The sequence below is a fragment of the Petaurus breviceps genome, unplaced genomic scaffold, assembly GCF_028583685.1.
Source record: "Petaurus breviceps papuanus isolate PSGF00001 unplaced genomic scaffold, PetGlider_PUasm1.0 191, whole genome shotgun sequence".
NCBI lineage: Eukaryota > Metazoa > Chordata > Mammalia > Diprotodontia > Petauridae > Petaurus > Petaurus breviceps.
In genome coordinates this window covers 163,986-176,982 of record NW_027185811.1, presented here as the reverse complement: position 1 = coordinate 176,982, position 12,997 = coordinate 163,986, and the positions used below count along the sequence as shown (strand labels likewise).

At 39.5% G+C, this 12,997-nt stretch overlaps 1 protein-coding gene across 2 annotated transcripts in view; it reads left to right on the top strand.

The window, feature by feature from the left end:
• The window catches only part of ACVR1B (activin A receptor type 1B), a 43,844-nt gene that overhangs the window by 18,998 nt on the left and 11,849 nt on the right, over positions 1 to 12,997 (top strand). For both annotated transcript variants that reach the window (XM_069092521.1, XM_069092520.1), the window contains exons 2-4: positions 2,398 to 2,637; positions 3,596 to 3,838; positions 5,524 to 5,754. In XM_069092521.1, coding sequence (XP_068948622.1) covers positions 2,398 to 2,637; positions 3,596 to 3,838; positions 5,524 to 5,754 — 714 coding nt within the window. The remainder of the gene's footprint in view (positions 1 to 2,397; positions 2,638 to 3,595; positions 3,839 to 5,523; positions 5,755 to 12,997) is intronic.

Sequence of the window (12,997 nt, the reverse complement as noted above, 5' to 3'; positions counted from 1 at the left end):
CCCACTGTACCTCAGAACTCCCAAGCTTAAGTAGCCTACCAGCTTCAGCCTCCCCACTGGGAGGGATTATAGGCAGTTGCCACCATACCCAACCATGTAAGGAAGCTTGACTTTTGTGTGTGTGTGTGTTTTCAGATTCTCAGTTTATGTGCAAATATTTTTGTTAAGAAAACCTTTGAGTTACTCAAAGCCCTCTTTAGCACTAAAGTTTTGTAATCCTTGTTAAGGTAAATATTTATAGGTGGTCAAACTGAGGCCCAGAGAGTCTAAAAGAACTTGCTGACAGCATTAGATAGCAAACTCAGCAGGGGAAAAAGAATTAAAATTTAGACTTCCTCACTTGCAGTCCAGTGTTGTGTCAAGTTTGGAATACATTTCACCACTTTTGTTCTTTTCTGTCTTATTGCCAGGATTGTTGTAGGCACTTCCCAGAAATAACCAGCCACATGTGGGTGTTTTATCTCCAGAATGATTCACTAGAAAGAGTCCGCACACTTAACCAAAGGAGAGTAAGGATGATAATGACTCTTGTCTGGCTGACGCCAATGCGTGATGGACAATGGAGTGAACTTTCTGAAAGGCCCTTTGCTTTTGGTTGTGTGTATCTCTCTGTGCGCAGAAGAGTCGCGTGTTAAAGTTGTTGGTTTTCCCTTTCTCGTTCCCTAAAATAGAACAAATGCTGTGACCCACGCTTAGGCCCCAAGTAGCAAGAAGTAGGCTTTCCAGTCTTGGAAACATTGTGAGACAAGCTTTTCTGTTTGACCCCATGAGTTAGAAGTCAATATCCACAGTTTTTCGGGAAGGAGTACTTTTTTAAAATTTGGCCTTCAGAACCCAGAGTACTTTAATCATTTGGCAGTGCTAATTCAGAATAGTTGGTACCCTCAGAATCCTTCTCTGTATCCTTCAGTTTCTCTCCAAAGGCTTTTTTTCTGGTATGTGACAGAAATCTCCAAATTGCCATTTATGATAAAATTGGAGTGCATGAAAAGAGGGGAAATTAAGTTTAGCAGGAAGGATTAAGAAACGAATGATTAGGAATAGGAGTTGAAAGTTTGAGAGGAATTGACTTTTAAAACCTGTCCTTTTATTTGGATCCTTTAAAGAGTTACTACCTTGAACTCTGCCTTAAACACAGGCATACAAATCATCAGCACAACACAGCCCTTTTAAGCAGGTAGCTGCATGTTTTAGAATTTCTACTGGGAAATAGGTATCTGATGAAAGATTGGGAAAAAACACAGAAGGTGATGTGAAGTTGTCTATACTTTTCACCAGCCAATGTAACCAGGCCAAGAGAGGCTTCCAGGATATTGGAAAAGACAAAGATAGATTGTCTGTATCTGAAAAGGAGCAAGATTGGGAGTGGCAAAGGATAGGGAGAGGATAGTATCTTATGAAACCAGTTATAGACCTTGGTTTGAATTCAGTCCAAGTTGACCGTGGCTGAATTTTATTTCTATTTTATTGCCAGTCTGTGACCCATTTCCATCTGTTAATGAGTAAATGTCTCAGTCAGCTCTAGTAGCCTTAGCTTAAAGACCTGGGTAGCCAAGTCCAAAGTCTTCTTTTTGTGTTAAGAAGTCAGGATTAGGGTTCAGTGTTCAGGAGACAGTATTATGGGGAGATCTGGTTGGTGCTGTCTGTGCTATTTCTGTCGGGTGAATAAATAAAGGATTTCAGATCCCAGGACTGTTGAACTGACTTTCAGAGGCACCAAATTAGTTTATAGTCCTTTGTGTCTATAGAACACACTTCATGCTTAACAGTTGCGTCATTAGTTCTTTTAACTACTGCACATTTTTAATTTTAAGCCCTCAAGGCAAGTTTTTCAGTATGAGACAAAAGGAGAAAATACCAAGGGGTCTGGTTATGTGTATTGAACAAGGGAAAAGAAAAGATGATCAGAGTTGGTAAACTTAGTGAAAAAAATTTTCACATAGCTATTTTGCTACGGTTATTTTCCTATTTTAGTTCTTCCTTTCATATAGTACAGAAAGGTAAATTCCCGCCCTCCCCTCCCCCAATCCAGAAGCTACAAATAAGCATAAGGGAAAACTCTTTGATGGTGACACCTAAGTCATACTCAAGTATAAAAAAGGAAAAAAGTAATTTGAAATGGGAGTTCCGAGTATAAAATTGTGATCAGAAGCTAATTTTCTTCACGTCTCTGACATACAATGTGTTGCTTTGGGGAGAGCAATAGGATATAGGGAACTTGGCTTATAGAACACGTCAAAAAGCTGTCACCAGATGAGGCGAATATCTTCATGTCCCCATCTCTGTCCATAATAGACACATGTAACTCATCTTCATGCCCTGTGGCTAGTTCTACGAATAGGAACTTTAAAAATTCAGGATTCCCATTACCAACATCTAGTCCTAATTTTCCAACAGCTCTGATATGTTCATGTACAAACTGCGTGCACACCAACTACACGTGCGAAACAGATGGGGTCTGCATGGTTTCCATTTCCAACATGGATGGGATGGAGCACCATTCTCGAACCTGTATCCCCCAGGCTGAGCTGGTCCCGGTAGGAAAGCCCTTCTACTGCCTCAGTTCAGATCATGTTCGAAACACACACTGCTGCCACACGGACTTCTGTAACAAGATCGACCTGAGGGTGCCTAGTGGTGAGTGGATATTCTTGTAGAACCATTAATTATTGTATCTTTGGGAGATGGGGAGTGGCTGGATATATAATTTTATCTATTGTCATCTGCTGCAACTCCTTTGATAGATGAGAGGAACCCCTTGTCATTTCAGTTTCCCCCAGGAATATGGAGAAAGGGATCTCAGTGTTTGAGGATTAGGGATTTGGTGAGGAGAGGACCAGACATTGAGTTTAGTCTCAATGGAATCAGGGCTTAATGAGCAGTCACTGCTACCCAGAAGAAGAAGGAGTGCAATGGAACAGTAACAGGAAATTGATGAAAAGTCAACCAAGATCAGTCAGTGATAGGGATGGGAAGGGGCTAGAGGCAGGAGAGGTATTCAGTTGTAGGGATAGTTTGAGGACTATTGTTGAAGTAAAATGAAGAGATGGAATATGGGGGTGGGCGACATAAACAGCTGTGAGAAAGAAGGTAACGTTGTCAGAACAGAGGGATAGTATCTCCCCATTCTCTGGAATTTTAAACTTTTTGGCACAAAGGGCAAAGACTTAGAAGTCCTCTTTATTGGGGGTGTAAGTAGAAGAAATCTCTTTAATAATAGTTAGGGAGGGAGAAGGAGAAATAGAAACTAGTATTAGAGGAAAATGTTAAAATTTGGAAATTATTTGACTGAGAGGAGTTGGTACCCTTAAATACTGTGGACTGTGAAGAGAGATGCAGATTTGCCATGTAACTGGGGCACCCCCAGCTTTAGTCAGATGTCAGAAGGGATTATTTTCGGAGAAGTTTGAGAAGTTCCGGTCTATTGCACATGAATCATTGGTTGAGGAGCTAGCCAGCCGGGACTGAGGAGAAGCCAGAAGAAGTGGTGGCAAGGTGGGAAGGAGATGGTGTCCTTTTTGAAGGTGTCTTATGGAAACCCTGTCTCGCTACTTTATTTTACTACTTTTTTTGTCCCACCTATCCAATCCCTCAGGCCACCTCAAAGACGCCCCGTCTGTGTGGGGCCCTGTGGAGCTGGTTGCTGTCATTGCTGGCCCAGTGTTCCTCCTATTCCTCATCATCATTGTCGTCGTCTTTGTTATCCACCATCATCAGCGGGTTTACCACAACCGCCAGCGGCTGGACATGGAAGATCCGTCTTGTGAAATGTGTCTGTCCAAAGACAAGACACTTCAGGATCTTGTCTACGATCTGTCTACTTCAGGGTCTGGCTCAGGTACAGAGTTCTCCAGGGCATTGTGTCTGTGGTTAGCCTGCATTGTTGTCTCCCAGAAGGGCAATGTGTGATCATCCTGTGTTTGCTTCTACCAGGACTGTGAGTCACTTGGTGTTTCTAGAACTCCCCTTCCTTGGGAGCCCCATTTGTCATGAGATAAGGTAGCAGGGTCACATAATTTTTTTTTTATTTCCTAAGATCCCCCAAATTAAATATAAATGACTCTTCATCCTGAAAATGCTCTCACTTCTAGAATTTAGCATTTGTGTAGCTATTAACATTCTGCTGGTTCTGCCTGAGTGAAGACTGCAAAAAGTTAGTTGGTAGAACACTGTTCAGCCAAATGCTCTGAGCGTGTGCAAAATACCCATAAGGTGCTACTAGCTAATCATTGATCTTGCAGTATCTACAAGGTGAATTTAAGGACACTGAGTATTGAAGCTTAGAGTTGGTCTTTGGTGAATTATTTACTGGTACCAGTTGCCCTAGGATTTTGTGACAGGGGTTTGAAACAGGCAACCTGTTCCACATCCTGAGTGACGTGCTACTTACCTGGCTGAAGCTTGCTTCATCACAGGAATCAAACAGGAATTTGACCCCAGCATTAAAATCTTAGGATGAAGGTATTAACTCTTCAGACCTTAGGGATCTACATGATCAATACGGATCTGTCGTGTCTGGACAGAACTACAGGGAGCCTAAGGATCTTGACAATAGTGTAATCTTCCGTTGCTGGAAAAAAATATCCTTAAAAAGCATTATTGTCACTGCATCAGATGTCAGGTGTTAGAGCTAGAGGTCGCCTGGCCGGCCCTTTCATTCCCCTGGCCAGGAAGGTGAAGGCGGGGCCTGCCTGAGAAGAGGGGGTTTGAGTTTGCCTTCTGATTCTGAAGACAGGCAACTTCTCCGGGCAAGGGAGGGGTTTCCTTTTGAAGTGAATTTTAATGTCTTACTTATCCCACCGGCCTGGCAGTTGGCGTTGCAGGGACAAAACTTTCTCCCCAAAGTGGGAGATATTTTTAGGTGTAGCAGAGCACTCCAAAGTGTCTCACCTTTATATTTTTAGAATGTGAGAAAGCAAGAGAAAGTACATGACTTGGTCTTTAGAGAAGTGTCCTCTGATCCACCTTTATGTGCCCCACACCACTGCCCTCTAGTGGAGGAGGAAAGCTACCAGTGGATGACTGAATTCTTTTATCCTCCAGGCTACTTAGCTCTCTCTTCACCCCTCTTTAGAGGCCTGATCATCTCATGCTCTAGTTCTTCCATCAGGATGCATGGAGCAGAAAAGAGTGGGTGGATGAAGAGATAATTGGTTGCATCAGCTGATAAATGTGAAGTGTTAAATGCAAATCTTTTGACTCATATACAAGATTGGTTACATTCAACTCTCACTTTTCCTTGGAACAGAAAAGAGAAGAGGCATGGATAGTACAAAACAATGGACACTTATATTCTTTTCCCATTATTTTCTTCAGCTCCAGTCTCCTCAGCTCAGTTTCAGGGTAGTTAGCATGGAATTTAGCTGGAAATTTGTGAAGAGACTTTAGATTATCATAAGTGATACTTGAGAACTGAATGTACTAAATGCCTTTCCACTAAGGTAGACATTTTATAAAGAGAATTAATGGGCTGGATTCTGGAAGCCTACAGTTCAGTATTACCTTCTCTTCTTTGGTCCACAGGGTTGCCACTCTTTGTCCAGCGCACAGTGGCTCGTACCATTGTCCTACAAGAGATCATAGGCAAGGGCCGATTTGGGGAAGTATGGCGTGGACGGTGGCGAGGTGGAGATGTGGCTGTGAAAATTTTCTCCTCCCGGGAAGAACGGTCTTGGTTTCGAGAAGCAGAAATATACCAGACTGTCATGTTGCGTCATGAAAATATTCTTGGATTTATTGCTGCTGACAACAAAGGTAAAGGACTGGGTTTGGTATAGGATGGAAGAGGAATGATGCTCCTTTCTAACAACATTGCTAGATGAAAGGGGCATAAAAAAATTCATAGTTAACACAGCTTGAGTTTGTAGTTTTTTGCTTTATTCAGGAAGGCAAAGGTCTGAACAAGTAAAGATATATTAATCCCAGATGGAATAAGATAGCCCCAAATAGCAGTTGAGCATTCAAGTGATCTAGAGCAGAGGTGTCAAACATACCCATCCAGATTAAAATGTGATTAGAAAATATGTAACAAAATAAATGGAGATGTAACACAATATAGATAATGTTAATATGTGGTTTTCTAAGTCTATTGACTTAGAAATATTAGAATTTTGGGGGCCATAGGAATCCTTATGTTTAGCTTACATACAGTGATCCTGGTTTCTATTTGAGTTTGACACCACTGATCTAGAGTAATTAGCTCCATAAATTTTTTCTAGGGAGGCAGGGAAAGGAGAAAACCAATCCTGGAAACTGCCTCGTTGCCTGTTGTCATGGAAATATGTCCAACCTGCATTGTTAGAAGTGATCCATTCTTGGCTCTTAGGTGTTTCTCAAATACAAGGCAAGTCACTTGGACTTATGCCTCTGTAAAGGTATACCCTGAGGGAAAGGTATGTCTTTTGGTAAAATGGGAACCCTGTTGCTATTTTTCTCAGCCCTAGAGAACTTCTCAGATAACTTTAGGAGTTAGTGTCTGACGTCTTTGGAAGGTGCTAAATTTTTCTTGTCTTCTAAAACAACAGGAGGCGATTATATTCCTTACACTGCTATGGAAGTTAATAATATCTTTAGCAACCACAAGGGGATCCCAGATGAATAAGGAAATGAGAAAGAACTACTTTATTTGAGTATGTGTTCTTTAAAAAAAAAAAGCACATTACCTACTACCCATTGTTACAAATTTTACATCTTTAAACAGAAAGGCAGAAGAGTTTTCCTTTGAACTTAATAATAGGATACCCAGACTTTAACTGTGGACAACAGTTATTGTGTAAAGAAGTGAGAGCTAGTATTGGGTGGGCCCTCTGTTGGCAATGAGAAGCCAAGAGTTAGGATTGTTTTGGAAGCCACTCCATTTGTTGAAACTGCTGACTGTGAACAAGGATTTAGCTGTTGAGAGTTGGATTAGATCTGAAGAAGAGAAAAATCACTTATCCCCTTATTTAGTCTTTATCACTTTCCTAAAAAGCCTGGAATTTGGGAGACCTGGGTCTAGTCCACAGTTCTCCTGTTGATAGTGGATTATTTATCCTTCGTAGTTTTTGGTTTGCTTGTGTGTGTGTGTGTGTGTGTGTGTGTGTGTGTTTGTGTACTTTTCAGTTTTCCATTTAAATATTATAGGAGTCTCAAGTTTCTTCTTCACAAATATCCAGGATTGATTTTTGCCTCCCCTTGCCCCACTTAAGCAAGCAAACCATGAGTGCATGTAAAATGGATTGAAGCTGTGAATACTTTCTTTATGTGAGGGTACTGAATCATTAACAAAACAAGAAAGAGATCCTACCAGTTGTAGGCAGGTGATGCGATATCGTTATGGTATCAATGATATCCTTAGCTCCAAATCATAAAACAACATATTGCCAACAGTAGTACAGTCACTTAAAAAAAAAACACACAACCTATTTCAACAAATCTTGTGTTTATATTAGATGAAATAAGAGATGAGATTACGGAACTACTAACATTTGAAGAGAGGAAATGAAGATCTTGCCATCATTGAAAATGATCATTTTCATCAAAGTACAGACATTATGCTTTATAAAAAACATGACAAAAACAGCACTGCTCCCTCAAGTAATTTTGAAAAGGGGATGGACATACTTACACTGGAATTCCAAAATGCTCTTTTTTCAGTTTGACAGCATGAGTATTATTAGCAAACCAATTATACAAAAAAAAAAACAAACCCCAAACCAAAAAACAAACAAATCCAGAGTAACTTTTAAAAGCTGGTATCTACTATAATCTTCACAAACAAATACATTCTTCAACAGTGTTTGACAGAAAGTATAAAAACATTTCAGGACCTACACACAGCAGTTGATGTGACAGTCACTGCTATAGTAAGAACAGTAGGAGAAAACATAGAGGTCTAGAGCAGTCCTGCTGAGGACAGACATTGGACACCTGTTGTAGAAGTGACTTGACACCCAGAAACACCTGGCCGTGTAACCTTGAGCAAGTTACTTAACCCCAATTGCTTAGGGGCGGCCAGGTGGCTCAGCGAGTAAGAGCACCGGCTCCAGTGTCAGGATGACCTGGGGATCAAATCTGGGCTCAGATACTCAGCACCACACCCAGAAATAACTGGCTGTGTAACCTTGAGCAAGTTACTTAACCCCAATTCCTTTAAAAAAAAAAGTGACTTGAGACAGCTATTGAAGAGCCACAGAAAGGCACAAGAAGATCACACTAATACCTGGCTGATTCACTTGGTTGGAAATTTGAACACCGAATGGCCTAATTAAAGGCAACAAAAAGAGATGTGGAAAGAAATCAGAAAAACAAAAGAATATAAAATATCTAGGTTTCTGCAATCAGCTAGTAAAAGTCCCAAGGATAAGACAATAAGGAGGACTCAGACTACTGCAAAGAATAAAGTAAACAGTGTGAAATTAACCAAAAACACAATTGGAGAAGCTTGGCAAGTAAAGCCATCAGAGGTGAAGCAGCTTTTGAAGAAGGGTGACAGGGAAAATGAACCGAATTTCTGGTCACAGGAAGGTCCAATCCAACAAAAACTCAAGTTGGACCAAATCAGGAAAGCTTGTTCACTGTTAATACAGTGAAAACCAGAGCAGTTATTTTAAGGGAGGTGAATGAAACTCCAGCTTTTCTGCAAAATCTGAAATTGCTGGGGCCAGAGAAGATCCGTAATTCTTGGCATAGATGTCTCACATCAGCACATGAATTACTAGCGTAGCATTTTGCCAGCTTACTCTCAGATACAAGTCTGATCCTTGTGCCTGATTCCTTCTTGGTAGAAGGTAATATATATCTATTACCAAAAGGTAAGAACATCAGCGATCCCTCCAAATATAGGTCACACTCCTATAAACAGTACCTTTATCTCATGGAATCTTTCTCCAATGTTATCAAAATGTCATTTGGACATAAGCATAAAATTTGTAAAGTATGTCAAGAAAAATAGACACTGAATGCTTGAGCTTGATCCAAAGGTTGCAGTAAATAAGTAGAAGTCTATATTTAAGGAGTATTTTGGTCTCCTCTGGGCAAGACACACAGAGTATAATGTAAGAGCAAAGGCTGTGGCTGTGTATGTTATGATCCTTATTTGCATTCTTAGTGAAGCATGTGTTTAAATCAATTAGCATCTGTCCAATACTAGCTTTAATGTACAGCTTTGGAACTTTAAAATTAACGATGACACATTTTAAAGTATCCCTCCCTCTCCCCCCCCCCCAAAAAAAAACCCTATACAATATTAACAAAACACAGGGTCCATCAGCCTAAGGTAAAAAATATTCTTCAATATTCTTAGAGTACGTGGAAACAAAACTTCTGAAACAAGGAAACGTGCTTAATTGAGCAGTGTAGTGAAAACTGATAACAGGTACATGCTGCTGGATTTGTTTAACATAATTGAAAGTGGCTTGCCTTTGGATAAAACCTGTGAAACAGCTCAGATTCAAGAGTGGAATCAAAAAAGCTTCCTATGGTCCTTTTGCATGAAATCAAGTCAACAATATGTTAGTAAAGAAGCACTGGACAAATACCTGAGTTAATGCATAGTTGTTTATAGAAATAGCAAGATTTATGATGATAATTCAGGACCAAGTCATTGCCACTAGAAATTACAGAAAGGCATTATCCTTAAGGAGCCCAGAGTTTATGATCAATGTAGATTATGCAAGGAACTGGTAGAAGTTATGCATTATTGTAGGCTATAAAAACTTATTTCCTAGAAAGACAGAATCTGGTGTCTAATCATTCAGCAGAAGCTAGTTGTCTTTATAATGGACTGACAGATGACAGATTCCCATGCTACAAACACACACACACACATACACACACATATCTATCTATATACATTAGTCAAGTATTTGTTAAGTAACTTACATGTCATGCATTGTTTTAGGTACCAGAAATACATATACAAAAAATAAAACAGTTCATATTTGCAACAAGTTAACATTCTAATGGGAGAGACAAGTACACCCAAAAATATATATGTAGCAGTACTGATTGAGGTGTTGAACATGAGGCCTATGCCACATCAACACTTCCTAATGCAGTCCAAACCAGATTAAAATGTAATTGAGAACTGTTTAACAAAATATATAAAAACACAATAAAACCTAAATAACATAACTTTTTTTCTTTTTTTTTGAAGGGGGGAAGGTAGGGTTAAGTGACTTGTCCAAGGTCACACGGTTAGTTTTTTTTTTGTGTTAAGTATCTGAGGCCGGATTTTAACTCAGGTCCTCCTGACTCCAAGGCTGGTGCTCTATTCACTGCACCACCTAGCCGCCCCTAACATAACATTTTAAAACTAAAGTCAATATTAGGCCTGCAGGGATCCTTATCTACCAGTTAGTTACCCTCATTTCTATTTGAGTTCAATACCCTTGCTTGTAAGAAATGATAAATGTGATGAATGCAGAGAAGCATGGAAAGAACTATATGAACTGATGTAGAATGAAGTAAGCAAGACTAAGAAAATAATGTACACAATGACTGCTACAATATAATAGAGAAAAACCACTCCCTCCCCAAATGAAAAATGAATGTTGTGAAATTATGACTGAAAAGAACTACTTCCCGCACTACTTTAAGTCATGTTGGGAGGATGAGAAAAGGCTTTACCCAGAAGATGTTCTGTGAGTACGTTTCCAGAAATGGGGAATGGCCACTGAAGAAGCACAGGAATGGGAGACGAAGTGTCATGGTGGAAGAACAGAGAGAAGGCCAGTTTGCCAAGGTCATAGACTATGGGAGGGGGAATGATGTTCAGTGATTCTGGAAAGCTAGTTTGGGGACAGGGCTTTCAAAGATAAACAGAGGAATGTATAGTTTAATCTGAAAGGCAGCTGAAGTTGATTGAGTTAGGGGTATCATGTGGTCAGTTCTGTATTTAAGGAAAATTGTTTTGGCAGCTGTGTGAAGGATGGACCAGAGTGGGGAGAGACTTGAAGCAGAGAGAACAGTTGAAATAACCTAAGTGAGAAATAATGAGGCCTTGAACTAAGATGGTAGTCGTGTTTGGGAGACAGGGAGAGAGAAGGGGTCAGTTGTGAGAAATGTTGTGAAGGGAGAAATAGTGAGGTTCTGCAACTGATTGTATATGTAGGGTGAGGAAGAGTGAGGAGTCCAGGATGAGGCCAAGGTTATGAATTTGAGACACTGTAAAGATAGTAATGCCATCAATATATATAGAAAGTTGTAAAAAGGGAGACTCTCGGAGGAAAAAATGAGTTCAGTTTTATACAAGTTGAGTTTGAGGTGCCCCCGGAACATTGTTCTGGGCTGGGCTTCAATTAGTAGTTTAGATTTAATATTGGGTCAAAATTAGACACTCATAGGTCATTTAACAGTCAATAGAAAAAGATATACTTAGGAGAAAGATATTCAACAAGGTTTGGTAAGCATTGATGATACTTTGACAAAGGTAGTTTGGACGTATATCTGAGTCATGCAGATTTATGATAAAAATTCAAATCATTTGGTCATTGCCATCAGAGGTTATAGGAAGCTTAGCCTCTACGAGCCAGGACTTGCTAATCAATGCAGAGATCATGTAATGAAGTGGTGGAAACTGCATCATATCACTACAAGTTACAAAAATTTAGCATCCACTGTATACCTAGGGGGAAAAATGATCTGGTGCCTAAGATTATGTATCAGAAGATCACTGTCCTTTATAAATAAAATAGATGACAAATACCAACCCCTCAAGTATCTTTGCAGATTTAACGAGTAAATTATACTAGAGCTAGTACTAGAACATCGTTACAGATCGGACTGTTCTCCACAACTGCATGGACACAAAAATTAATCTAAAGTTTAGAAACAGTGTTTTAGTAGACAGTGACTAGTCATATATTCATAACTTCCAAATTACATGGAATAAAAAGTGTTTAAAATATAGAGACCAGGAAAAAAAATAAAACCATGTGGGAACAGGTAAGGTAAATGTTACCCCTGTCATCCTGTCACCTACTGGAATTTTTCCAAGGTACAGAAGATGAGCTTACTTAATTTTCTTGTTCAGTTAGAAAAAGTCGTTTTATCTATTTGCCACTAGAAATTACAGAAAGGCATTATCCTTAAGGAGCCCAGAGTTTATGATCAATGTAGATTATGCAAGGAACTGGTAGAAGTTATGCATTATTGTAGGCTATAAAAACTTATTTCCTAGAAAGACAGAATCTGGTGTCTAATCATTCAGCAGAAGCTAGTTGTCTTTATAATGGACTGACAGATGACAGATTCTGTCCACAATGACTTATCCTCATTCTATTGCTCTCTGAACTTTGGTGAGAAAGATGAAAATGGGATAACAGTAATGATGTTGAGAATGAGAAGTTACTCACATGTATTTGATGATTAAAGGTTTATACAGTGATTTTCTCATAACAGCCCAATGAACAGATATAGCCTTTCCAGGGAGTTGGCTGTGAAAAGTAGGAGAGAAATTGAAAGACCTTGTGACACATGACCTAAAAGGTTTCATCAGACTGATACTGTACCATTGATGATCATCTCATTCTTTGAGTTTGTATCTCTGGGTAGTTGTATAATTAGCCAACATTGGTGTGTTGCACAACACATCTTTTTCCTGACTTGCTTATGAAAATTTCATGTAAGAATCAAAGGTAGTTTTGAAGGCTAGCTGTTTCCTTTCTATTTGATGGCTTCTCGTTTTGAAATTCCATTCATGAGAATAAATCTTAGTCCAAAACCCAAGAACTTAGGTAGTCAGGAGACCTAAAAATAAATGAATGGATGAAATCTAAAAATATGCTGACTCTCAATTTCCTTTCATTGGTTTTTCAATGAAGCTGAATTTGTGAAGTGAATGGATGAATAAGCATCTCTCTTACTATGTGCTGGATACTGAGGATACAAATAGAAAAATCCTTAGGGAGCTTATACTCTAATGGAGGAAACAACACACATGGAATGTGGTTTCTAGTGAGCAGCATTGTGATCTGCACAGAGGTGGTACGTGGAGTCTTAGAGGAGTAGATTGGCA